We start from the raw sequence: 26,099 nt of genomic DNA on the forward strand, positions 1-26,099 counted from the left end.
GTTCGAGGCCCCCATCTTAGGCAGAGCCTCGTCCCCAGGGAGTGCCAAGTGCCTTCACGATGCTCATCTCATCAGCTCTGCACAACCCTGGGAGGTAGGTGCAACCCTTATCCCCATCTTACAGCTGAAAGTGTCTGAAGGCAGATTTGAACCAAAATCTCTCCGGATTCCAAGCCCAGCACTCGGACCTCTAGACTACCTGTGTGCCTTCTTATGCGGCTATAGGAAGCAAAGGCCGGGCCCAAACCCTCAGGAAATAACCTGCCCCCCCCCCACCTGGAAAATAGGATGGGGATGAAGAGAAGAAGAGGGGAAAGGCTAGCAATAAGTTGAGAGACTAATTTGGGGCTGCCAGAGGACTTGGGGTGGAAAGGAGAAAAATGATCACACTTCTGGAAATCCTAAGCTGGACAGTGAGATGGCTTCATTAATTATTCTCATCTAGAAACAAAACAATATCATTGAACTAAATAATAGCAGTGATTAGACACAAAGAGAATAAATAAGATTGGCTGCAATTTAGAAAGGTTGAGGAGTAAAAGAAAACTTCACAGGGGCAGCTGGGTAGCTCAGCGGATGGAGAGCCAGGCCTAGAGACGGGAGGTCCTGGGTTCAAATCTGACCTCAGACACTTCCCAGCTGGGTGACCCTGGGCAAGTCACTTGACCCCCCCCATTGCCTACCCTTACCACTCTTCTGCCTTGGAGCCAGTACACAGTATTGACTCCAAGGTAAGGGTTTAAAAAAAATTTAAAAAAGAAAAAAGAAAAAAAAACCTGCCCAGGATCACTTGGAACTAGAGGGCACTTCCTATAAGAAACAAAATCAAACCCAACCCAACTCAAAAATGAAAACCTCAGGAAAATGACAGTTAAAATCCAGAGCTTCCAAGTCAAAGAAACAATACTGCCTTCAGTTACTAAGGAAACGCAGGCAGGCACATGGTTTAGCTGCCATCACTGAAAAGGAGCCGAGAGCACAGAAGAGAAGGCAAAAGGGGGAGAATGGATTGGCAGTGAAAGCGAGGATTTCTAAGCACGCACCGGCGCTGAAAAGACCAGAGCTGCCTAGAAAGGCTGACGTTCAAACACAGAATTAAGAGAAACAGAAGGGGCTAAACAAGGATGAACTATGCACACCCTAATATAGGGAAGGGATCTTGGTGTTCCCTCTCAAGTCAGTCGTCATTAGAGGCAGCCTAATTAGACCTGGGAAGGCCCAGGAGGGATTCTGTTGAATGTGATGATCTTAAAAGAAGAATGGAAGGGAGTAGTTCTATGCCAATCCAACTCCAAGGATATACAAACATTTTCCCAAGTTTTTTTTGAGGTGGTAAAGAAGGGGACTCTGAGGAGGCGCCTGCCAATTGGGGAACAACTGAATAAATTATGGTATAGGAGAATGGGATGGAATACTATTGTGCTGTAAGAAATGATGAAGGAATGCTTTCAGAGAAACAAAGGAAGATGTGAAGTGAATAGAACCAGGACAGTTTACACAATGATAACAATGTGGTAAAGAAAACAACTGTGAAAGACATGGGGCGGCGAGGGCTCAGTGAATTGAGTCAGGCCCAGAGACAGGAGGTCCTGGGTTCAAATCTGGTTTCAGACACTTCCTAGCTGTGTGACCCTGGGCAAGTCACTTGACCCCCCCATTGCCTGCCCCTTACCACTCTTCTGCCTTAGAACCCATACTTAGGAATTGATTCTAAGACAGAAGGGAAGGGTTTGAAAAAAAAAAAAAAGACAGACTTAGGAACTCTGTTCAACTTAATGACCATTCCAGAGGACTAATAACGAAACGGGCTGTGCATCTCCTAATAAAGGGGTAAAAGGTCAAGAGTGAAGAATGAGACAAATGGGGTGTGTGTGTATTTTTCCTTTTAGACATGATCAAGAAGGAAATCTGTTTTGCTTGAGTTCACATTTTTATTGGGTTTTCTTTTGTTGTTGTTCTGGATTGGGGAATAGATTATACTGGGAAGGAAAGGAAGGATTTTCTGCTGACCAAAAAAAATTTTTTTTTGAAAATCTTACTGGATTACTTTGTGGAATGCCAGATTCTACAACAAAATGATTTCCATGGAGATGAGATATTTTGTATAGCTGCCTCCTTTCCCACTCTTCCACCAATAGATTTTGCAAGTCTGCAGCAAGGATACTCACTTTTAAGTCAGAAATAATGGAGTTTTATTATTCATCACCCATAGAACGTACTTGTAACTGCTGAAGATCTCAACTCCTCAAGTCATCCTACCACCCTCCCCACTCACCCTCTGCCCTTCCAGGGGAATCTAATCTCTCTTGGAAACACGTAGAACATTTTTGTATCTTATGCTTGATTTTTCTTCAAAACGAATCACAAACTATAGTACACAGGGAGGATGATGATGAGAATCCAGCAGTGGCATGTAAGAAACAACATCACGGTGAATTCATCACTGTTGGCAGGAGGGCAAAATGCCACGGGGGGGATGCTAACTATGCACTTTTTTTTGGTTCCTTTTTCTCTGTCAACTGAGGCCTTTTTGTGGCTACTTCTTCTTTACCTCTGACATTCAGCTATGATTCTGGAGTGACAAGGTGGATTCAAAGGAAATGACTTTTTAGTCAGAGTCTGAACTCTCATTTGATTTAGATTTGTGCTTTTTTTTCTTTTTCTTTCTCTTTTTCTTCTCCTTTTTCCTTTTCTTATGTTTCTCTTTCTTCTTCTTTCTCTTATGCTTCTCCTTACATTCTGAGGAGCTGGAACTACTGCCATCTTCATCTGAGGTAGAATCTTCTAGTAGCTTCTTTAACTGCTGAATCCTAAACACATAAAACTTGGGTTAAAAAGGCAAGTCTTTTTTAGAAGATGCAACTCGTGCTACTTCAGAGTACTCTAAAACCCCAGATCTTGATTCATACCCTTTATTTACCAAAGCCAAGTGTATAATCTTTGTTTTTCCAAAAAACTTAGCATGATAATAGCTCACAAAAGCAGAAACTTAAAGAAAGTGAGAAGAGTCTAGTGCAGAAGTATATCAAACCCAACAGGGAGACAAATGAAGAGAGGAAGGGAATGGAGTGATTTAAGAAGGAAGCAAATATAGTCATAAGCAGAATAAATTTCTTGATCCTGAAGGTCAGATAAAAGGAGAGGGGGGGGGGAGTAGAAAAGAAGTAAGGTCTAAAGGAGTGCTTTAGACAGACTGTTGGCTTAACAAACTGGGGCCCATAGATGTGATAGAGTCTTTCTTATTGGGATGAAAGGAATGATTTTTTTTAAATCTTAGGTAGTATGATTTTTAAAAATTTTGTTTATTTGTTATTAAAAGGAAATGCTTTTATTTGGGAAAACAACTTAAATCCTAGACCCCTTGACAAAGAAATAATTATATAAGTAAACTAGCTACAAATGATTTTAAATCTTATCTAATTCTTTTCATTTAAGAGACAGCTAAATGACTGAAGTGGATAGACCACTGGTCCTGGAATCCATTAGACATGAGTGCAAATTCAGCTTCAAACAGTTCTAGTTCTGTGACCTTGGACAAGTCATCTGACTTGTCTCCCTCATCTGTTTCCTCACCTGTATAATGTATAGCATACCCTTCCCAGTGTTCTTCTGAGGATCAAATGAATTAATATTTTAAATAACAAATAGCACTTCACATATATACTAGATATTGTTTTATTATTTGTATAGTGTAGACTTCCTAGAACTCATAATCTCTAGTGGCAGAACCCACATATTCCCCAGCAAGACTTACCAAACCACTAGAAAAAGAAAAACTGACTAAATCAGCTTCCTGTAAACTCAGCTCCTCAGTACTGACACAAAGGATGCTTAAGCATTTCCTTCTTATTGTCTTCTTTTTTTCTCCCACTTTCTATATCCATATTTATTTCATCAAATATTTCCCAATTACATGTAAAAATACTTCTAACATAAATTTTTTAAAATTTTGAGTTCTAAATTCTCTCCCTTCCTGCCCTTCCCTAACCCCTGAGAAGGTAAGTAAAGTGATTATCATTTATATATGTGAAGTCATGCAAAACTATTTCCACGTGTTGCAAAAAGCAAGAACAATAAAGTGAAATAATGATCCTTCGATCTTCGCTCAAACTTCCTCAGTTTTCTCTCTGGAGGCGGATAGCATTTTTCACCCCTGAGTCCTTTGGAGTTGTCTCGAGTCACTGTACTTATTGATCAGTCGCAAAATCTTTCACGATTGATCATTTCAATCTTCTTGTTCCGTGTATGTTTTCTTGGTTCTCTGTTCACTTCACTCTGCACCAATTCATATATAAATGTTTCCAGGTTTTCTGACATCATCTTGCTTGTCATTTCATTCTTTAAAAAACCAGTTCTAAGACAGAAGAGAGGCGAGGCCTCGGCCGTCGGAGTCACAACCACGCGGCTCCCCCTGGATGGGCAGCCCGGCTTCCTGTTCTCTGTCACTGCCCTGCACGTGTTTGTGCACGTGGTCTTCTTCGCTCCCTCTAGGATGCAGGCCTAGTCAGGGAGTCCGACTGGCAGCATTTTGTGGTCTTTTAGGCCTCGTGCCACGCTGCCCTCCACAATGACCCAACCAGTAACTTCCTGCCGGCACCATGAACTGGCAGAGCTAAGCACGTAAAGAGAACCAAGAGAACAACGTATGCAAGAAAGGAAAATTGTAAATACGGTTCTGAGCTGACTAGCGGCACCTCCCGACAGCGTGGGGCCAGCCGTGCCTCTCGGACAGACCATTCGGGCCTGCTTTGTTGTCTATCTGGGGGCGGCACGAGAGGCTTCTCCCTTTCTCTTGGCCATGGGGGGAGGCAGGGGCAGGCGGGAGCCACGACTAAAGAAGCGGGCGCTGTGTGAAGGGGGCGGCCAGCAGCGGCCAGCATGGGCCGGAGACTTGGGGCTCCGGTTCTTGGGTTCTGGGCGCTCTGATCAGCTGTGGAAATGCGAATGTCATTTCATTCAGGAAAGCCTTACCTCACGTCTTTTTCATGCCGCTTATTCTCTCTTATGATGTCATACATGGGATCTTCATGTGCCTTTAAGAAGATATAACAATGAGATCCTATGTTTGGACATTAAAAATAAATCGTTTCAGGGGGGGCAGCTGGGTAGCTCAGTGGATGGAGAGCCAGGCCTAGAGACAGGAGGTCCTGGGTTCAAATCCGGCCTCAGACACTTCCCAGCTGTGTGACCCTGGGCAAGTCACTTGACCCCCACGGCCCACCCTGACCACACAGGATTGACTCCAAGAAGGAAGGTGAGGGTTTAAACAAAATAAACAAATAAATAAATCGTTTCAATGAAATCCTGCGTCCTTATTAAACCTGTGTGCACAATCCTTTTCTTCTGTTTTTAAAGGACCTGTGATTTTGCTGGTCCTGGTTACAGTCCTAGGCCTGAGACTTAGGAGTCCTTGTGACTGAAATGCTCGTCACCCTGGAAGAAGCTTGGCATCAGCCTCTCTCTGTTCAGCTTTAAAGAATCTACCATTGTAGGATCTTTCTAGAAGCAAGTAGATGAAACATGAGAATCTGAGCTGAAAGCTGCTAGTTAAGAAAGTAAATATGGACAAATGAGAATGAAGCCAAAGAAGGGAGAATCGGAGCCATTTATTCTGTCAGACAAGAATTCTGGCTGGTTTAGTGGATGTGAAATCAGTCATCTTTATAGGATTTGGGGAAAATCCTTACCTTCTTTCCTAAAATCAATACTGATTTTTGGTTCCAAGGGAGAAGAGTGGTAAGGGGTAGACAACGGGGGTAAGTAAAGTGACTTACCCACTCAGGGTCACATAGCTAGAAGTGTCTGAGGTCATACTGGAATACAGGACTTCCCATCTCTGGGCCTGGCTCTCAATCTACCAAGCCACCCAGCTGCCTCCTCATTATAGGATTTAGAAGAGACCTCAAAGCAATTCACTCAGTATCAGTGAAGGGCAAGAGAAAGACAGAGGCAGGAAGTAGGGGTGGAATTTAAAAAATATTAAAACAAAGGATACCAAAGATAAAATTTACTTAAAAGAAAATTCAGATGGCATGTTGAGTTATACCTATCACTGAGATCCTGGAATGTAACACAAGACTTAATAACTCCCAAAAAGTAGCAATAGAACTGGCTTAGACATTCCCTACGAAACTGGGCAGAGCCTGGACCTAACATCAAGTCTGCAGGCTGGAAGAATGAACCAAGAAAAAAAGAATCCTACCATAAAAAGTTATTATTGACAAGGATATTCAACGCACAAACCCCAGAAGAAGAGAATGACTAAAACATCCATTAGCAAAGCAACCAAGAAAAAAAGCAAGGGCATGAATTTATTTAGAATTCGTGGATGAGATGAATTAAGATTTTAATTTTTTAAAAAGTTTAAAATGTTTTTCATGAGTAAATTATAACACTAGAGGGGAAAAGTGAAAAAGAAATGAAAGATATGGGGAAAAAAAAATTAGGAGGAGAATTAGCAGCTTGGCACAAGAGGTTCAAAACCTTGTCCCAATAAACTCTGAAAGTTAGAATGGACCAAGTAGAAGCCAATGACTCCATGAAAGAACAAGAAATATTAAAATAAAATCAGAAGACTGAAAAAGTAGGGAAAAATGTAAGTCATTTCATAGCAAAACAAAACAAAAAAACACAAAACCAACCTGGAAAACAGATCAAGGAGAAAAAATGAATTGGACTGCATGAAAGTCATGATGAAAAAAGGAAAAAAAAGAAAAGATTGTTTCAAAAAAAATCTCAAAACTGTGTAGATCTCTTCGAACCAGAGGGCAAAGGAGAAATAGAAAGACCCTAAGAATTACCTATAAAAAAACCTCCCAAAATGAAAACACTCAGGAAAATGATAGTCAAAATTGAGAGCTTCCAAGTCAAAGAAAAAAGTGCAAATAGTGAGAAAGAAAGAATTCAAGTACTTAGGAAACGGAGGCAGGTTCATGCATGATTTAGTGGCCACTGCTGTAAAGGAGCAGAGAGTATAGAGCATGAAATCTCAGAAGGCAAAGGATATTAACTTACACAGCAAAACTTAGTATAATCAGGAGGGGAAAAAACCTATGATTTCTACTCATTCCTGATGAAAAGACCTGAACTGCATAGAACACTAAAGAGAAACATAACCATCAATATATAAATAAGGAGCTAAATAAGGAGAAAGTGAACATACTAATTAATATGGGGGGATGATCCATGTGTTCCCTCTGAAGTCTGTCATCATTAGAGGTAATAGAGGGAATCTAATGAGACAGAAGGCCTAGGTGGGATTCTGTTAAAATGTGCTGATCTTAAAAGAATGGAAAAAAGGGGAAGGGGAAGGGGAAGAGGGAAAAGAAGGAGAGGAGACATTATCTTGGATAATCAGGCTGCACAAGTCAAAGCAGTCTATCCAAATGAGGAGGAAGGCATAGGGGGTGGCTGACAGTTGAACATCACTCTCATCTGAACTGGTCAAAAGGCAAGGATAGGAATAAACATCAGTAAAAACTAGGCAACAACTACCTGAAAAAGACGCTAAAGATCCGTAATAATCATAGAATGAAAACTAAAGCCATTCTGAGGTATTGCCTCATACCCATCAAAAAGGTAAGAGATGGGGAAATTCAGTGATGGTCTGTGATGTGAAGATGGGCAAACTAATTCATTGTAGGTGGAACTGAGAATTTGTCTATCCATTCTGTAAAACAATTTGGATTGTGTAAGAAGAGTGACTAAACTATTATATTCTTTGACCCAGGAATCCTGCCATGAGGTTTATACCTCATGAAAATCAATGACAGTGAAAAATGACCTAAGTGTACACAAATACCCATAATGGCAAAATTACTGAAGCAAAAAAGGCACGGAACAAAATATTGGCCTGCATTGAACAAACTAGGTCGTATGAATGTAATGAAAAATGACTGAACTATGAAGAATGATGAATATGAAGAATTAAGAGAAACATAAAAAGACAAACTAATAGAGAATAAAAATCAAAAAAGGTCAAAAGGAAAACACATACTTTGGCTACAATAATATAAAGACAACATTAAAAGCTCAGGTCAAATACGGGGAAAGTTAAAGTTGTATCTTTTAACAATCAGTTAATCACCAAAGAAAAAAGTGAAATAAGTTATAATCACCCTATTAGAGGATCTTGTTTAACTGTGTTGGGGGAAACATGTTGTAGGATATAAGAGGGGATATGTGTACTGTGCTTACCAAATATAGTTCCAGGAGGAAGTTAATCTTCTATTAGACAACTTAACAGTCCAACAAAATAGAAATAGATCTGATATTAACATTTGGTACTTACAACTCTGAATTGTTCTAATTTCTGATTGCCTTTGATAAAGAATGGGCATTCTTTGTCACCCGTTCTATGTCCATACCGTTTACAGCGCCAGCCTAAAAGCAAACAGAAATCCAAAGATATAAGATTCAGTCACATCAAGTTAGTTTTTATGAAATCCACAATTTGAAAAGTAAATGCAGTTAACCCAACTAATTATTTTTTTTTTAATTTTTTTTTTAACCCAACTAATTATGTAGCACATAGAATGAGCTTTCCTCAAGGAGTCTTTAATAATAGGTAAATAGGTTGTGGATAGTTCCACCATCAAGTTCCTTCCACTTCTGGATGGTTTTCATTTTTTGGAAGTTTTTCCTTAATATAAATCTTAGTGGGCCTCATCCAAAGATTTCTTGTAGTACTATCTTTTGGGCCCAAATGGAATGAGTCTACATCACAACACTTCAAATACCTGAAGACAGTTATCCCATCACTGCCCACTTTCTCACACCCCTTCCCAAAGTCTAAATGTTTCCAGCTCTCTTTTTGAAAAAGTGTAGAAGGTAGCAGTCAGATGCCAAATAAATTACCTCCAGGACACAGATCTTGAAAGATGAGAAGCCCAGAGCTCACTTACATTGCATAACCTTGACTTCTTTCCCCAGGGGCATCCAAAGTCCTTTAGTTGGCGCGTGAGCCAGAAATTCTCTGGCATGTTCATTGCCTGGTACATCTGGGATACAGTCTTCTGGCTTAGTCTCATCTTCCTAAACAAAGGGGAAAATCTGTAAGCAAAAAGCCCAAAGTCCGGGTCTTCTCTTCCCGTGGTTTTAGGACACCATCCCCTTGGTGAGATGAGAAGAAAGGAAAATGATGCCCCCCCCCAATCCCTTCAGGATAACTGGGCGTTCTCCTCTGCACTCCCACAGAGGCTACCACTAGTTCTGGCCCAACTCATCCTTCCCCAGGAATAGTGCAAGAGCCTCCTAACTGATCTTTGAGCCTTGCTCCTCCAGGCAGCTGCTGATTGATATTCTCAACACAGGTTTAACCGTGTCACTCCTCTACTCAAAAATCTTCGGTGGTTCCTATTACCTTGAGGTACTGGCGATAAACTACAAATGCCTCCTACAGTTTGGTCCTCACTTTTCCGGTTTAATTTCACATTATTCCCCTTGTATGGCCCTTTCCTTTCAGATTGTCCAATTAGATGCTTTTGTATGTTATCGGTAATCTACTATGTTTGATTGGCTTCCTTCAAATCACAGCCCCGGTACCTGCTGTTTGAGTCCTAGCAGGTTCCTTTCCCAGTTGGTAATGTTCTGTCCTTTTTGAAACAAGTACTTTTATTAATTACTACATAGACAATTTATATTTTGTTTGCTTATCTGTGTAGGTGGGACTTTATCTCCTCAGTGGAATAGAAGTTTCTTAAAGCAAGGGATGATTTCATTTTTGTCACCGAATCTCCAGAATAGCATAAAATCTTACATATGGTCCGTGATTAATATGTGCTTCTGAAATTAATTGAATTTTCCAATAATCAGAACTACACAACCATGAAACAAGCTTTTTTTAAGAGTATGATCTTCCCATCCTTTTTATTTTTATTTTTCTTAAAACCCTTACCTTCCATCTTAGAATCAATACTGTGTACAATACAATACTGTGTATTGATTCTAAGGCAGAAGAGTAGGAAGGACTAGGCAATGGGGGTCAAGTGACTTGCCCAGGGTCACACAGCTGGGAAGTGTCTGAGGCCAAATTTCAACCCAAGACCTCCCGTCTCTGGGCCTGGCTCTCCATCCACTGCGCCACCCAGCTGCCTCCTTCCCATCCTTTTTAAAGAAAGGCTTTAATTGTTATTTTTTTGGACACTGTAGAAAGAATTCTTTCATTGGGAAAGAACATTTCTTGGGTGCCTTCTAATTCTTAGAGCACTAAAACTTAGCTAGGGAGTCTCTATAATAAAAGAACTAAAACATGCAGCAGCAATTAGTAACAAGAAGGGCAGCATCAGATGGAGGTGGAACTTAAGCTGGGCCTCAGAGGAGAAGAATGATCACTGATCACATAGCCACAAGGACATGTCCTGTAATTAGGAATTCTTTAACTCGGCATCCTTGGATCCCCATGAGATCCGGGGGTTGATTTCAGAGTCCATGAACTTGGTAAGAAAAAAAAATCAAATCTTTAATTGCTTTCCTTTAAAGTCTTACATATTTTATTTTATGCATCACCAAACTGCCAAAATATTCATCACGCAAAAAATATTTAAAGCCCTTCTCTGGATACATAGACAAAATACTATTCCAAAAAAACAAAAAACAAACAGCAGCAGAAAAGCAATGTTACCAAACATTAGGCTTTAAAGAAGGGGGTGGGGTGGTGGCAGCTAAGCAGACCAGTAGATATAGAACTAGGCTTAGAAATCGGAGTTCTGAATTCAAATTTAGCCTCAGACACTTCTAGCTCTCTGACGTTGGGCAAGTCACTCAACCCCAATTGCCTAGCCTTTGCCACTCTTCTAAGACAGGTTTTCTTTCTTTTTTTTTTTTTAAAGAAAGACATTTTATGCTGTATTATAATGATCTGATTATATAAAAGTTTATTTAAAATGCAACTTTTTCAAATGGTCAGATTATAAAAAGCAAAATAATTAACTATACTCACCTTAATAAGTCCCGGAGGAGGTTTTTCATAACTGGGGGGAGGAGGGGGAAGAAAGAATCCGTCAATTACATTAATGTAGCAAATGACAGTCTAATTTTAATTTTAGCAAAAAAAAAAATAAGGCCTACAAAGTCAGTGATCAGATTCAAATTTTAAAAATTATTAAAATCAGATAATGCAGCTCTCTTTCTAGCTATTCCCTGGAAGGTTAGACAGTCATAGAAAGGATCATAGACTGAGAGCTGGAAGGGACCTCTGAGGCCATGGAGTACAACTCGGAAGCAAACAGGGATGAAGACACTCAGTAGTAGTGATTCTGTGCAAGTTTTAGCCTTTTTGAGCATATTTTTCTCAATAGAAAAATAATGAAAATGGGGGCAGCTGGGTGGCTCAATGGATGGAGAGCCAGGCCTAGGGGAGGTCTTGGGTTAAATCTGGCCTCAGACATATCCTAGCTGTGACCCTGGGCAAGTCACTTAACCCCATTGCCTAGCCCTTACCATTCTTCTACCTTAGAACTAGTACACAATATTGATTCTAAGATGCAAGGTAAAGGTTAAGAAAGATAATTAAAGTACCCAAACAGGTTTATTGTGATTGATAAAATAAGACATAAAATATTTTGCAAAACTTTAAACACTGTATAAATTAGCTATTATTATTTTAAAAGTAGCTCTTATTGTCAGGCTGTGAGGGAGATGTGATAGCATTGTAGGGTTGTTTAAGGAAGAAGTGATTCTGGGAAGTCACATTTGAACCCAGGACCTCCCATCTCTAGGCTTGGCTCTCAATCCAAGGAGCCACCAAGCTGCCCCCTTGGAGCATTTTCCCATATGGCTATTGAAAATGTGGATTTCTTTCTTTGAAAACTGCCTGTTTATATCCTTCTACTGTTTATCAATTGGGAATAGCTGTTGTTCTTACACATTTAATTGTTTCCTATGTATCTTAGAAATGAGACCTTTATCGGAGAAACTTTCTGCAAAGATCCCCCTGCTACTTGCTTCTCTTCTAATTTTAGCTACGCTGATTTTGTTTATGCAAAAACTTTGAAATTTTGTCACCAAAAATGGTCCATTTTATCATCTATGTTTTTTCTATCAATAAAGGTCCATCTTAAAACCAATATTCTGTGCCTGCCCTTTGATCCAGCCATACCATTGTTGGGTTGGGTTTGTATGCCAAAGAGATCATAGATAAACAGACTTGCATGGCAAAAAACTGGAAACTGAGGGTATGCCCTTCAATTGGGGAATGGCTGAACTAACTGTGGGATATGCTGGTGACAGAATATTATTGCACTAAAAGAAATAATAAACTGGAGGGATTCCATGTGAACTGGAAAGACCTCCAGGAATTGATGCAGAGCGAAAGGAGCAGAGCCAGAAGAACATTTTACACAGAGACCAATACACTGTGGTAAAATAGAATGTAATGGACTTCTGTACTAGCAGCAATGCAATGACCCAGGACAATTCTGAGGGATTTATGGAAAAGACGCTCCCCACATTCAGAGGAAGAACTACGGGAGTGGAAACGGAAGAAAAACAACTGCTTGAACACATGAGTTGAGGCGGACATGATTGGGGATGTAGACTCGAAGCTACCACGCCAATGCAACTATCAATAATATGGAAATAGGTCTTGATCAATGACACATGTTAAAACCAATGGAAATGTGCATCAGCTATGGGGGAGGTAGTCGGGGGGTGGTGGTGAAGGGGAAAGTAGGAGCATGAATCATGTAACCATGTTAACTTTTCTAAAAAATGAATATTAATAAATATAAAAAAAAAGCCAAATTGTAAAAGGTTGAGACATGAGTAGCCAGTGAGGAAATTGAGATAATAAAGGGAGATAAATTCCCCCCCCCAAAAAAACAAAAAAAACAATATTCTAGCAGTGGTGTACAATTTGGGGGGTCAGGTAAAACCACGATGATCTTGGTGAAGAATGAAAATGTGCACAATGAGTGTGAAGCGGCCCCACTAAACAACAATAAGGGCCAACAAGGAAGAGATGTCATCCAAGAAGAGATGGCCACCTAGAAAGAGCAAGTGAGAGCTGGCCCTCAACGTGGGGGCTCCACCACTATCTTCCTGATGTTAGGAGGTCAGCCACAAGTTGCCCAGGAAAGATGACAGGCCTGTTTGACTGCAGTTGCACTGAGACACATCAGCCAAATAACTTTTCTTGTACCCAAGCATGAGCACTATTACTTGATGTCATTCTATAACCTACCCATGACAATAGGGCAGAGTGGTAGGGGTCTGTCTGGTCAAGGAAGAATGAGGTCCAGACCAGATGAGTATTCTCAATACTCCATAACATAATTAAAAAGAAAAATGAGGGGGGGAAAAGGACAAAAAAAAGACATAAAGAAGTAAACAGCAAAGCGGTTTTCTTTTTGCCTTATCACCAGCTTTTGTTGGGATAGAAAAGATCACAGATGATAAAACCAACAATTTTGATTACATAAATTTTTAAAGATTTTGCATAAACAAAATTAGAGTAGCTAAAATTAGAAGAGAAGGAAAGAGTTGGGGAAAATCTTTGCAGCAAATTTTTCTGACAAAGGTCTTAATTCTAAGATATATAGGAAATAATGAAATTTATAACAATAACAGTCATTTGACAATTGATAAATATTAGGATAATAACCAGTAGTTTTCAGAGAAAGAAATCCTGGAGAAAGTAAAAGAAATAACTTTTGCCTGGTCCATTACTTTTATCTGGATAGAGAGGTTAGCTGAATAGATCGATTTGATTGTTAGCTCAAAAGGGAAAGTCCTAGCAGATGGATCTTGGAGCTTTTAGTATGAAGAATGGCTCTAAAGTATAATCATAGAGCTGGAAGGGCCCTCAGATGGTACACAGTCCAACCTCTTCATTTTACATATGAGGAAACGGAGGCCCAAAAACAGGAAGAGATTTGCCCAATATCAGATCATGTCAGAGGTAGGAGTTAATCTCAGGTCCTCTGCTGTGAAATCCTGCATGCTTTCCAATGAATTTATTCATTCTCATTTATTTTACTCTTATATGGCTAATAGTTACTGTGTACTCTATTCCTCTGGTTCTGCATTTTTAATTGTCTTATTTTAAAGGTTGTAAAGGCATTACTAATTGTTTGACTTTTAAAACTACTTTTCAAGATAAATTGAATGGGGCTTATTGTCATTTTAAAGAGGAAATAACTGAAGTCCAGAGAGGGCAAGTTCCTAAGATCAAAAAGTTTTCTTAAAAAAACAAAATTCCTAATCTATGCCTGCCCTTTGATCTAGCCATACCACTACTGAGGTTATACCCCAAAGAGCTAAAAAGGAAAAAGAACTTGTACAAAAATATTTATAGCCAAGCTCTTTGTGGTGGCAAAAAATTGAAAAATGAGGGGATGCCACAAATTGTGGTACATGCTGGTGATGGAATACTATTGTGCTGAAAGGAATAAAGAACTGGAGGAATTCCATGTGAACTGAAAAGACCTCCAGGAAGTGATGCAGAGTGAAAGGAGCAGAACCAGGAGAACATTGAACACAGAGACAGATACATTGTAGCACAATCAAATGTAATGGACTTCTGTACTAGCAGTAATGCAATGATCCAGGACAATCCTGAGGGACTTATGAGAAAAGCTATTCATATCTAGAGAAAGAACTATGGGAGCAGAATGGCAAAAGAAAAACTTATAATTGATCACATGGTTCAATGGGGATATAACTGGGGATGTAGACTCTAAATGATCACTCTGTTCCAAATATTAATAATATGGGAATGGATCCTGATCAATAACACGTGTAAAACCCTGTGGAATTGCATGCTGGCTATGGGAGGTGAGTGGTAAGAGGGGAGGGAAAGAACATAAATCATGTAACCACAGAAAAATTTTCTTAATTAAAAAAATTTTTTTAAATAAAATACATTTTTAAAAAAGACTCCTAATCTAGTGTTTTCCCCACTATATTACATTAAGATTCAACAGAGGTGTCTTATGCCAACAATAAACACTCAGTTACTATTGGTTCATCTTTTTTTCCAATTACAAAAACCTATCATTCCTTCTCTTCCACCTTCTACCACCCCTCACTGAGAGAAAAAAACAAAATTCCTGTCATAAATGTGCATAATCAAGCAGAACAGATTCCTGTTCTGGCTGTGTCCAGTGTGTCTTGGTCGGTACTGACCCGGGATCCATCACCTCTCTGTTTCATCATAGAGCTTCTGGAATAGCAATTTGTCACTGTATCCTGGGGTATAAGGTCACAGCTTAGTAATAACTTGGTGGCTTTAATTCCAAACTGCTTTTCTGAATGCCTGGCCTGGGTCCTAGCACCAACAAGACCGCATTCATGTTCTTGTTTTTCCCCTGCAACATTTTTGTTTAGATTTGCCAATCTGATGCGTTTGAGGTGGACCCTTGGAGCTACTTCAATTTAAATGATCTACTATAGTATGTGAATGCCATGACTACTAAAATGTCACTACAAACTCTCCAGGTGGCAGAATCATAGTCTTTGGTCTAGAGCTAGCTAGGTGTACCCTCTGAGGCTCAGATAAAGACCAGAGAGGTCAAGGCCATGAAGATACAACATTTACTGGGTGGGATTCAAACCCAGGAACCCGACAGAGCTACCATAAGATCAGGCACTTGCTTCATTGCCAAGCCCTTTGGTCAATTTTTCCCTCTGGGGGTAGGAAACAGAGGCAGAGAGAGAGCAAAAAACAAAAAATAAAACAACCCCAAAACTGGGACTTTCCAGAGAGAAGACTATTGGTAAAAAATGCCATTTTCCAATACAGCTTCCCAGAATGAGCACTGAAAAAGACTGCAATACTGAAGATAAAGCCTGCTGCCCAAAGAAGTGGCTAAGCTAAGGAAAACAGAAGTGACTGACTTGTAAGGCCAACTGACCCTTCCATAAACCTCCGTGAGTCCTAAGTCTCCCCAACCTTACTTGAGCCGTCCTCATAGATCCTAAAACAGTCTTTGCCTTCTCCATAACAAAGTTTTAAAATTAATTTGTAAACTTAACTAAACTAGAAGGCTTGAAATAAGGACCAGTGTGTAGTGTGTTCTTCGGGCATTATCATGACGGTCTTTGGAGAGTTCTCTATTCCTCGTAGTTGTCTGTCTTAATGGCATTGTAGTATTCCATTTCATAATCCCTCACCTATCGGACATTTATGTTCCTCCATTCTTGTCAATGTATGCTTCTAGGAAAACCTTCGAACAGTTAAGTGAAAATGGGATACCTAACATGCGTGTTGTAAGAAAGAAGCTCGAATATTAGTAATTGTACTAGAAAAAGGATTAGTTTTCTTTTATGAACATAGAAAAAGAATTGCAATCGTTTTCTCACAAAGTGGTGGAGTGAAAAGTGCATGACTAGAACCCCAAGGACCTGGGTTTGAATCCCAGTTCTGTCAGAGATGAACCCATGTGACCTTAAGAAAGTCACTTCAGAAAAACAACCGCTTGAACACCTGGGCTGAGGCGGACATGATTGGGGATGCAGACTCGAAACGGCCACCCCAATGCAGCTATCAATAATATGGAAATAGGAAGGACTTGATCGATGACACATGCTAAAACCAGGGGAAATGCACATCTGTCATGGGGGGGAGCTCAGGGGGGTGAAGGGGAAAGTAGGAGCATGAATCATGTAACCATGTTAACTTTTTTAAAAAATAAATATTAATAAATGTTTAAAATGAATTCAGTTTAACAGGTAGTAAGTATATAATGATGTGTCACACAGTAATAACAACAATAGTAATGGCCAGTATTTATCTAGCTCTTCTTATGTACCATGCAGTGTGCTAAGCATTGTACAATTATTTTTAAAAAATCTTTTTTAAAACACTCACCTTTCATCTTAGAATCAATGCTGGGTATCCTCTAAGGCAGAAGAGCAGAAAGGGCTAGGCAATAGGAGTTAAGTGACTTGCCCAGGGTCACACAGCTAGGAAGTATCTGAGGCCAGATTTGAACCCAGGCTGGGCCTCACTCTCAATCCACTGAGCTACCCAGCTAGTATCTCATTCCATCATCACACAATCCTAAGGAGGTGGGTGCTATTCTCAGCCCCATTTTGTAGTTTGGGAAACTGAGGCAAAGAGGTTAAGTGACTTGCCAAGGGTCATACAGATAGTAGGTGTCTGGGGTTGAATTTGAACTCGAATCTTCCTGATTCCAAGCTCAGCACTAGCCTTTTGATATGTAAAGACAAAAAATGTCCTTTCAGAGACTGTAAAATGAGTTTACTTCTATTGTTTCTTCCAGTTATAAAAGCTCTGATCTGATGGTCCTTCTTTCAGATGTGGAGATGGAGGGAGAGATCCTCGCATGGATGAAGATTTCAGCCGGACAAGCGGAGTGAGAGAGACGGAATTGCTGAGGATGACCCTGACGTGTGCCTGGGTGGTGCCCTGGGAAGGAATCATGAAGTTCGGAAGAGGGAAGGGGCTGGGTGGAAAGACACGGAGCTCAGTCTGGAGCACGCTAGCTTAAGCTATTTCCTGGACATGAGGGGGAGATTCGAGGCTGGGGTTAGCCGAGACACCGTCGAGGGCCCACGACAGTCCTTTTTCAGAAGGCCGCTTTCCCAAAACACATTTAAAATGATGTTTCTAATGAAAGCGAAAGAAGAGATGCAGAAGAAATCTGCTTAAGATGGGGATGTACATGTAGACGATTTGCAGGCCATCATCAGAAATGCGAATGGCATAAATCTGCAGAGATGGGAAGGAAGACTTTTTGTAAATAACCAATAAATCAGGCCACGAGAGCCATAAAAACAAAATGGGGTGACTGTGATGGTTCACTGGAAGAACTCCCAGGTGGGAAAGCATCCTCTACCCCGTGGGCCACCCAGCCAGAAGGGGCTAGTGGCCACCCCTGGGGCCGGCCTTGTCATCCAGCCAGCTATGGGACTCCACCGTCTGCACAGTATCTGGCCTCGTCCCCTCCTGGCATGGCATCCTCTGCAAGAGAAAAGGTTCTGCTCCGTCCCTAGCACGAATCCTCGTAACTCCTGTCCCAATCTTAAAGAAGGCGGCGAGCCAGGACTGCCAGAGCAGAGAGCCTGCGTTACTCTCACTCTCAGCCTTCTCCGGTCTGGGCAGGCTCTGAAGAACCATTTCCCTCTTGCAGCCCAAACGCAGAAGAGCGCCGAGAGACAGAAAGAACGGAATGACGAATAAAACGAAGACACACAGAATTCGGAGTTCCGTGGAAGAAGAGCCCGGCTCAAAGGAGCGGTCCAAGCCTCAGGCCACCCCACCTCATGGGGCAGCCGGTCATCTCACCTCGTGCCAGGAAACGCCGAGCGCTCGGAGGATGAAATGGGGGTTCTGAAAGGACTTGGCCAGCGCCAGGCCCTCGGAGAACATCGAATCCAACCCCTTCCTGGGAAGGGTGAGCCAGCTGCGATCAGAGAAGGGGCAGCAGCCCATCCCGTCCCGCTCAGGCCCCTCTGCCTCCAAATGAGCCTCTCGGCCTCAGTCCTGGGGCCTCCTTCCACACGAAGGTGGGAAGATACAGCTTGGGAAGCCCAAATGGAAGCAGCCAGATGGCTGTAGGCCATTCGGAAACCTCCTGCCTGGACCTAATGACACCCTCTTCAAGAGAAGAGCTGGCAGGTGCTCTCGTGGCGCCTTCTGTCCTGAAGGGGAACAACTTGCTATGGACCTGGGAGCTATTCCGCAGCCACGGTCTGTGGACGGTCACATGGTGAAAGGCAAAGGCCAGAACCAATATAAAACCAGAACAGGTCAGGCAGTCAGCAAGTGTTTAGGAAGCCTTGAAGTTGAGCCAGGCCTTGTGCTAGATGCAGGGGATACAAAAGAAAGCAAAAGATAACCTCTGCCAGGGGCAGCTGGGTGGCTCGGGTTAGAGAGCCAGGCCTAGAGACGAGGTCCTGGGTTCAAAATCAGACCTCAGACACTTTCTAGCAGTGTGACCCTGGGCAAGTCACTTAACACCAACGGCACAGCCCTTACTGCTCTTCTGCCTTCGAATCAATATTCTAAGACAGAAGGGAAGGGTTTAAGAAAAGAAAAGAAATTAATGGTAAAGTTAAGAAGAAGGGAGAGTTTAGATAGAAAGGCGAGTTCCACTTTGGACATGCTGAATTTAACACATCTTCTGGACATCCATTTGGACAAGTCCAGTGGCAGTTAGAGATTCAGTCGAGAGGTTAGGACTGAATAGGTACATTTGGGAGTCATTTTCAGAGAGAATGGGGGAAGCATGGGAACCAATGAGAGAACCAAGGAAAGACAGAAGAGAAGCAGCTCTGGGGAAGTTGAGGGTCAACGAGGATGACCTGGATGAAGACCTTGCAAAGGAGACTGAGAAGGACTGGCCAGAGGCAGAGAGAGAAGAACCAAGATAAAGCAGCACCCTGAAAACCTCGAGAGAAGAAAGTTCAAAGGAAGAGGGTGATGGATGGGCTTCCCGAAGGTCAAGGAAGATAAAGAGAAGATGACCCTACAGAGAATGACGGCATCTGGGCCTGCACGTGATTAAACAAGAAATGCCGCCCGCGTATGCGATCTGGGAAAGGCATAAATATTGATTATCAACCTTTCTTAGAAAAGCTTCATCAAGAGGAGGCCAAGAGGTCACAGAAACCACTAGATCTTCCTGCCATTTGGATAGGCCTGGCAGCCAAGACAAGAGTCATTCAGCAGCATTTATTAAGTGCCTATTGTGTGCCAGGTACTGCGCTGAGCTCTGGGAAGACAAAGGCAAAAGCAGCTTTCAGGACTTTAGAGGAAGGTCGCGGCACCGCACAGGGAGTGTGAGTGCTCCTGGGGTAGAGCACATTTACACATGAAAGTGCAAGTCCAACAAGAAGATGGGCCACGGAAGGGCTCTCGGGCATTTCGGGCCCAGGATTTTCAAGGGTAGTGAAAGGACAACGGCGGTGTCGTTCCTACCTTCTCAGAACCTCCCCCAATGCACCAGAGGAAAGACGGCTCCGTAGAGAAAAGCAGTGAGGCCTGAGGGTCCAGTGAGACACCCTGGGCTCCCACTGAGGCCTCACACTTACTGGGTTAGTCCCTTGCCCTCTCTAAACCTCAGTTTCCATCTCTGTAAAGTGGATTTTTATCTAAAATGCTCTGACCCAGATACAACAGAAATTCTTGCTGCAGGCAACATAACCCTAAAGGCATTCAGGAATTATTATTATTTTTTTAACCCCTCACCTTCCATCTTGGAGTCAATACTGTGTATTGGCTCTCAGGCAGAAGAGTGGTAAGGGTAGGCAATGGGGGTCAAGTGACTTGCCCAGGGTCACACAGCTGGGAAGTGTCTGAGGTCAGATTTGAACCCAGGACCTCCCATCTCTAGGCCTGGCTCTCCATCCACTGAGCCACCCAGCTGCCCCCTGGGCATTTTCTTACAATATCTTCCCACTGACAATTGTTTCGAATGAGGCAGACGTCTGGCTCCAAATAATTCCATATATTTGCCTGAACTGCAAAGATTTAAGTGCTGAATTATTACTAAAGCAGACCTCTCCTTTACAGTACTATGAACACACACTAAGGCAAGACAGGTTTGGGTATCCCTAAAAAACCAGTATCTCATCCAGCCTTTCGTCTTCTGGAGTCTTTATTGGTTATTGCACTCATTGCAACATTCTTGTCCTTTACGTGATTTTGGTCCCCCAGACATTGTCTTGGATCTGCCCATTTCACTGTGAATTGGCGAGTGCAAGTCTTGGAGAATCATCATGAAGGTATTCAGACCTAGAAGAATTTCTAATCCTGTCTAACAAGGACATCACAACTTCAAGCTTTCACACCGCCTGTAAAACTCTTTCTTTAAATGGCCGCAGGGCTTGGGAGAGCTGCCTTCTCCTTCCACCAGCCTTGGGGCTGAAAACTGAAAATGGAAAAAGGGTTCGATTGAACACGGCAGCAAAAGTAACAAAACTCATGGGGAAAAGCGAATGTTCTTCCTTGGAAATAATCAAATAATCCCGTCTCTTTTTAGGAGCTGGGTGGCACAGTGTTGAGAGTGCGAGTGAGGCCTGAAGGTCCAGAACATGGATCTTGAGTTCAAATCTGTCCTCAGCTGTGTGACCCTGTCAAATGAGCTGGAGAAGGAAATGGCAAACCACTGCAGTGTCTCTGCCAATAAAACCCCAAAGAGCCTTGTACAATTGGACACAACTGAACAACAATGACCAAAACTATGTTAACATGCCTAATTCTTACATAAAAGCCCACAGCGAATCTGGGGAACTTTTGGGATTCCACTGAGCCTGCTAGAGGCTCTTCTGTTCTCCCTCAGGGCAAACGCTTCTTCCCAGATCCAAAGGCTACAAAGACAGGTGAGGAGACATGCCATCTCCCTGCCATGGGTTATGTGTCTCAAATAGCATATTCTGCAGATTTCTCAAACCCCAGAACCTCAAAAATTAAAGAAGAAGAAAAATTATGTGCCAGATTTAGAGTAATTTTGGCTGATGCCACAATGGAAAGGAACTCAAATTGTGACAGCTTAGGTGGCTCTTGGATAGAACCAGGCCTAGAAACAGGAGATCCTGGGTTCAAATTTGGCTTCAGTCACTTCCTAGCTGTGTGACCCTGGGCAAGTCACTTAACCCCCACTGCCTTCCCTTTACCATTTTTCTGCTTTGGAATCAATATTTAATATCCGTTCTAAGATGGAAGGTAAGAGTTTAAAAAAAAAAAAAACAGCAGCAGCTCAAATCCTAATGAACACAATGGCCATCTCCATTCCCAACCAGCTCTGCAGACCTGCCCCAGGGAGCCCAACTGGACTTGTAAGCACAGTGATTGGCCCTAAATCCTCCTAACCCCAAAGGCACAGACACACTGGTTCTATCCTGCCACATGGATGAGATCAAGAGGGGAATGAGCTCAGGGCCTCAGGGAAAGGGGACCCGAAATCCAACTGACCAGCCCCAAGGAACTGAGCTGGCCGGGCCACTCAGGCCAGGGGTGAATGCCCATGGAGTAGTGGAAAAGATCGAGTCAAAAGTAAGATCCACAAAGACGAGTGTCAACCAATACAAGACAAGGGCTAAAAATCCAAAAGTTGGAGAGAAAATCCTTGTCTGAAAACCTTATTTCACAAGCAGGCACAGAAAATCCGAAAAACAAGGAAGAACAAAACCTCAAAGAGAAATGAAAGTACTTTGAGCAAGCATTAAACTAGAAAGGAAAATTGACCAATACTATTCAGTGAAAGGGAATCCCACAGACTCCCCAGAGATTAGGGAATATCAAGAAACTCCTGAATGCTTTAAAAGAAAAATATACTCTTAAAAGAATTAGGGATGAATTTAGGCTAAAAAAAATGCTCTCTGCAGAATTAAGCAATACCAAAAAAAAGCAAGAAAAATTGTACAAATGATGGAGAGTTACTCCAAAAAAGCAGCTCAGAGAAAGAATAGATTTGGAACACATACTTTAAGAGGAGAAAAATCTGGCAAAAGAGAAGTAAAAGGTAACCATATTAAAAGGACATGAGAGGGGGCAGCTGGGTAGCTCAGTGGATTGAGAATCAGGCCTAGAGATGGGAGGTCCTGGGTTCAAATCTGGCCTCAGACACTTCCCAGCTGTGTGACCCTGGGCAAGTCACTTGACCCCCATCGCCCACCCTTACCACTCTTCCACCAAGGAGCCAATACACAGAAGTTAAGGGTTTAAAAAAAAAAAAAAAGACATGAGTCCTATACAAGCCAAAGTCTCTGACCTTGAAGACAGGATAGACAGAGATATGGTAAGGATCACAGGTCCCAGAAGAATACATGCAATAAGAAAGACTTAATGGCATAATGCAGAAAAAATATAAAAAAACTATTCCAAATGCCTGAAAATATATGAAATAGATTCATCAAGAGTCTATAAGTCACTATAAAAAAAATAAAAAACTTGCTTCATGTAGCAATTAAATGCCACATTGCCAGTATCGATAATTGCATTACAAGCATCCAAGAGGAAGGCTTTGAGCTACAAAGGAAAAGGCAATTAGGATTGTAGAGAATTATCCACATTCACAGTAAGTCAAAAATGAGAGTCTAATATATTCTCATAAGAAATGGCGCTCGGGCTACCACAGAAAATAACATAACCGGCACATCTGAGCCTAAACATCAGGGAGCCAGAAATATGCCAAGTCTTTCTTTTGGCCTACTCTGCCAAGGAGTGTGAAGAAGGGGTGGGCAGGACTTGAAGGATGGCTATCGAAGCAGTATCTTCTGAAGGGAGTCTGGGTTCCATAAATGCAAGAAAGGAGTGTAAGGAGAGCTCTACGTTCCATCAACATCGATTAATAATAAGCCCCGGCTGTGTGTCAGGCTCTGTTGAAAGAAAGATAAACAGAAGCTCCTATTCTAATGAGACACGAACCTGTACAGCATAGAGACAAATGAATCTGAGGGAGATTTAGGAGAGAACCCTTTCCTTTCCTCCCTGCATTTTGTACACCTAGGAATGGCTTCCTATAAAGCAAGTGGCCCTTGGGCTGTGTCTGGAAAGAAACCAAAGATTCTGAGAGGCCCAGGTGAGGAGGGAAGGTGTTTCAGGCCCGAAGCACAGGCAACAGGAAGAGCCAGAGATGGGGACAGAGCACTCTGGGTGGAGGGAAAACCCTTAGGCCTGGATGGCTAGAATGCAGACTACAAAAGGGGAGGTCAAGGAAAAAGGAGGAACACACTGGAAAAGCAGGAAGGGGCCCATCTGGAGCTAAAAGCAAGGGGAATTCAGGGGAACCTCAATAGTCCTTGCTCTCCATTGCCACTTAGAGACTGGCCTCGAGCACCCTCCTCAGTCACCTCTCCAGCCTCCAAGGTCATTCAGTCCAGATTCATCAACCCAGCCAGCTTCTGGCAGCTCTCCCCGAATGACCCCCCCAGGAGTCCTGCTCTCGGGGTGGACGCCAATGCCCCCCTCCAATACCGGCTGTGCTGTTCCCAAGGCCTGCTCTTGCATTCTCTCTGGGTTGTAGAGCTTAAGACACACCTGGGACCTTGCCATCATCCATGGGATTCCACTTCCAAGTTCATAAATGGAAATTCTTTTATCCAATGGCAATCTTTTTCATTATTCTCTCTACCTCCTGACCAGTCATTCCTTCCACAGCAGTTCTCTCTCCTAGGTCATCATCCTCACCTACGTGCCCCTTTTTTGGCCATCTTGACTCCTTGATCAATCAGCTCAACTCTTTAATATTCTGTACTAACATCCCATTTTTCTTATCTTATGCCTTGCAAAACCCCAACCTTGGATGACTGTCCTCTGCTTCCTGGCTAATCAATCCCTCCTCATTCTCCTTGGCTGACCCCCTATTAACCGTGGGTTATTTCACTGAGGCCTACAAGGTTTTGTCCTGGGGCCTCCTCTCTGTATTATTTCATTAGGTGATTTCATTAGCTCCCAATTTTAATTCCATTTTGATCTCTCTGCAGATAATTTTCAAGGCTTTTTCAGCCCTAGCCTCTCCCTTGACCTCTATTCTCACATTTCCAATTTCCTACTAGATACTAACAGTGTGACCCTGGGTAAGTCATCTTAAGCCTGCTTGCCTCCATTTCCTCCCCCATAAAAGGAGCTGCAGAAAGAAATGGCCAACCACTCCAGTGTCTTTGCCAGGAGTCAGACATGACTGAAACAATGGAACAATTGGACATCTCAAAGTGGACATTTTGCAGGTATCTTAAATTCAACATAACCAGAACAAATCCTGCTCCCGACCCCGAATCCTCCCTCGTTCCTAACTTTCCTCACTATCTCTACTCAGGCCCCTCGCCTAGGGGTCCCCCTCTCTAAGCCTCCTCCCCCATGTCCAAACAGCTGCTAAGTGCTCCTGACCTCCCTCCTCCCTCCTCTTGTGGGCCCCTGCCCGGCTCCTCCCTCCTGGACTCTGGCCTTGCTCCCCATCATGAGAGGATGCTGTCTAGGCCCACAAGTGTTGGTTGTTGCTCTTCATTCAATCCATTTATTTTCAGTTCTGAATTCTCTCCTCTCCTCCCCCAAGCCCCAACAGATAACAAAGTAATACATGTGTATGTGGCTAGAGAAAACCCTCCAGAGCCTAATCTAGAAAGAACGGGGCGCCCCGCATCCTGCATCCTCTGGTCCTGAGCAAGCCCACTCTGCAATGCTTCTCTTCCTGGTTCTGCTCCCTTTTCTTTTCATGGGGCCACACAAGCAGCCTTCCTTCCCCTCACAGCAGGAAGTCCACGGGCCATTCCCTAAGGGCTGATCTCCCTCCCTTTCCATTCACTACAAACTCAGGGTCACCAACTTGGCAGGCCCTTCCTGCTGCTGAGCAGTCCTCCAGCCTCTCCAGCCTCTCCCGCCTCTTCTTGGGGCCTCCCTGCCTCCCCTTGCCCCCGACCTTTGACCCCAAACTCCCAGCTATCTCAGGGTCATTTCGGCCTCCACAGGCTCCAAACTTGGCCTTTTCCCCCTTCCCTGTCACTCTGGCCTGCGGCTCTCTGGTGTTCCATATCCAAGGCCTGGCCACCTTCCTCTGAAGCATCTCTCTGGGTGCCCCGCCTCCTCTGACACTTCCAGGCGGCCTGGCCCACTGCGCCAGCTTGCAGTGACCCGGGTTCGGCTGGCCTTGGCGCCCATGCATTCCTCCTACTCTTCGGGGCAGAAAGCTCCCCGCAGGGCCAGCCAGCCCTCTCCAGTCTCCTTCCCCGGAGCTCCCCACTACCCTGGCCCTGCGGACGCCCACCCAAGGCCAGGCCTACTGCCTGCAGCCTCAGTGTCCCCCTCGACTCTTTCCCCTCGTGAACATCCCAAAGCCTCGTTTCTGTCCAGTGTCTCACGGGCGTCATCGGCCCAGCCTCAGTTTCCCCCAGTGTAACGGGGCCACGTCACGAGTGAGCCTCCCCCTACCCCTGGGGTAAAGGGACCAGGTCGGCCCCTTTAACGGAGGAGGCTCCGAGGGAGAGCCCGAGGCTCTGGCCCCGCTCCCGGGCTCCGGGACTCGCGGCGTGGGTCAGTCCAGGCCGCAGAGGCCGTCGGCCCCCGGGACTCCCCAGCCCAGCCTCACTCACAAGGACTCGAGGTGCTGCAGCTGCTGCCGCTGCTGTGCGTCCCGCCGCCGCCGCTTCTGCTCCTGGCGCCGCTGCTGCTCCAGCTCGGCGGCCTCCCGGGCCCGCTT

General features: G+C 43.3%; 1 protein-coding gene across 1 annotated transcript in view; it reads right to left on the reverse strand.

Moving 5' to 3' along the window:
- Nucleotides 1-2,010: 2,010 nt before the first annotated feature.
- RP9 (RP9 pre-mRNA splicing factor) overlaps nt 2,011-26,099 on the reverse strand; it is a 25,710-nt gene continuing 1,621 nt past the window's right edge. The window contains exons 4-9 of the mRNA XM_044675587.1: nt 25,993-26,096; nt 10,940-10,970; nt 8,904-9,033; nt 8,291-8,382; nt 4,972-5,033; nt 2,011-2,810 (exon numbers count right to left, since the gene is read on the reverse strand). Of these exons, the coding sequence (XP_044531522.1) occupies nt 2,609-2,810; nt 4,972-5,033; nt 8,291-8,382; nt 8,904-9,033; nt 10,940-10,970; nt 25,993-26,096 (621 nt within the window). The 3' untranslated portion in view covers nt 2,011-2,608. The remainder of the gene's footprint in view (nt 2,811-4,971; nt 5,034-8,290; nt 8,383-8,903; nt 9,034-10,939; nt 10,971-25,992; nt 26,097-26,099) is intronic.

Source organism: Gracilinanus agilis, chromosome 1 (genome assembly GCF_016433145.1).
Source record: "Gracilinanus agilis isolate LMUSP501 chromosome 1, AgileGrace, whole genome shotgun sequence".
Taxonomy (NCBI): Eukaryota; Metazoa; Chordata; class Mammalia; order Didelphimorphia; family Didelphidae; genus Gracilinanus; species Gracilinanus agilis.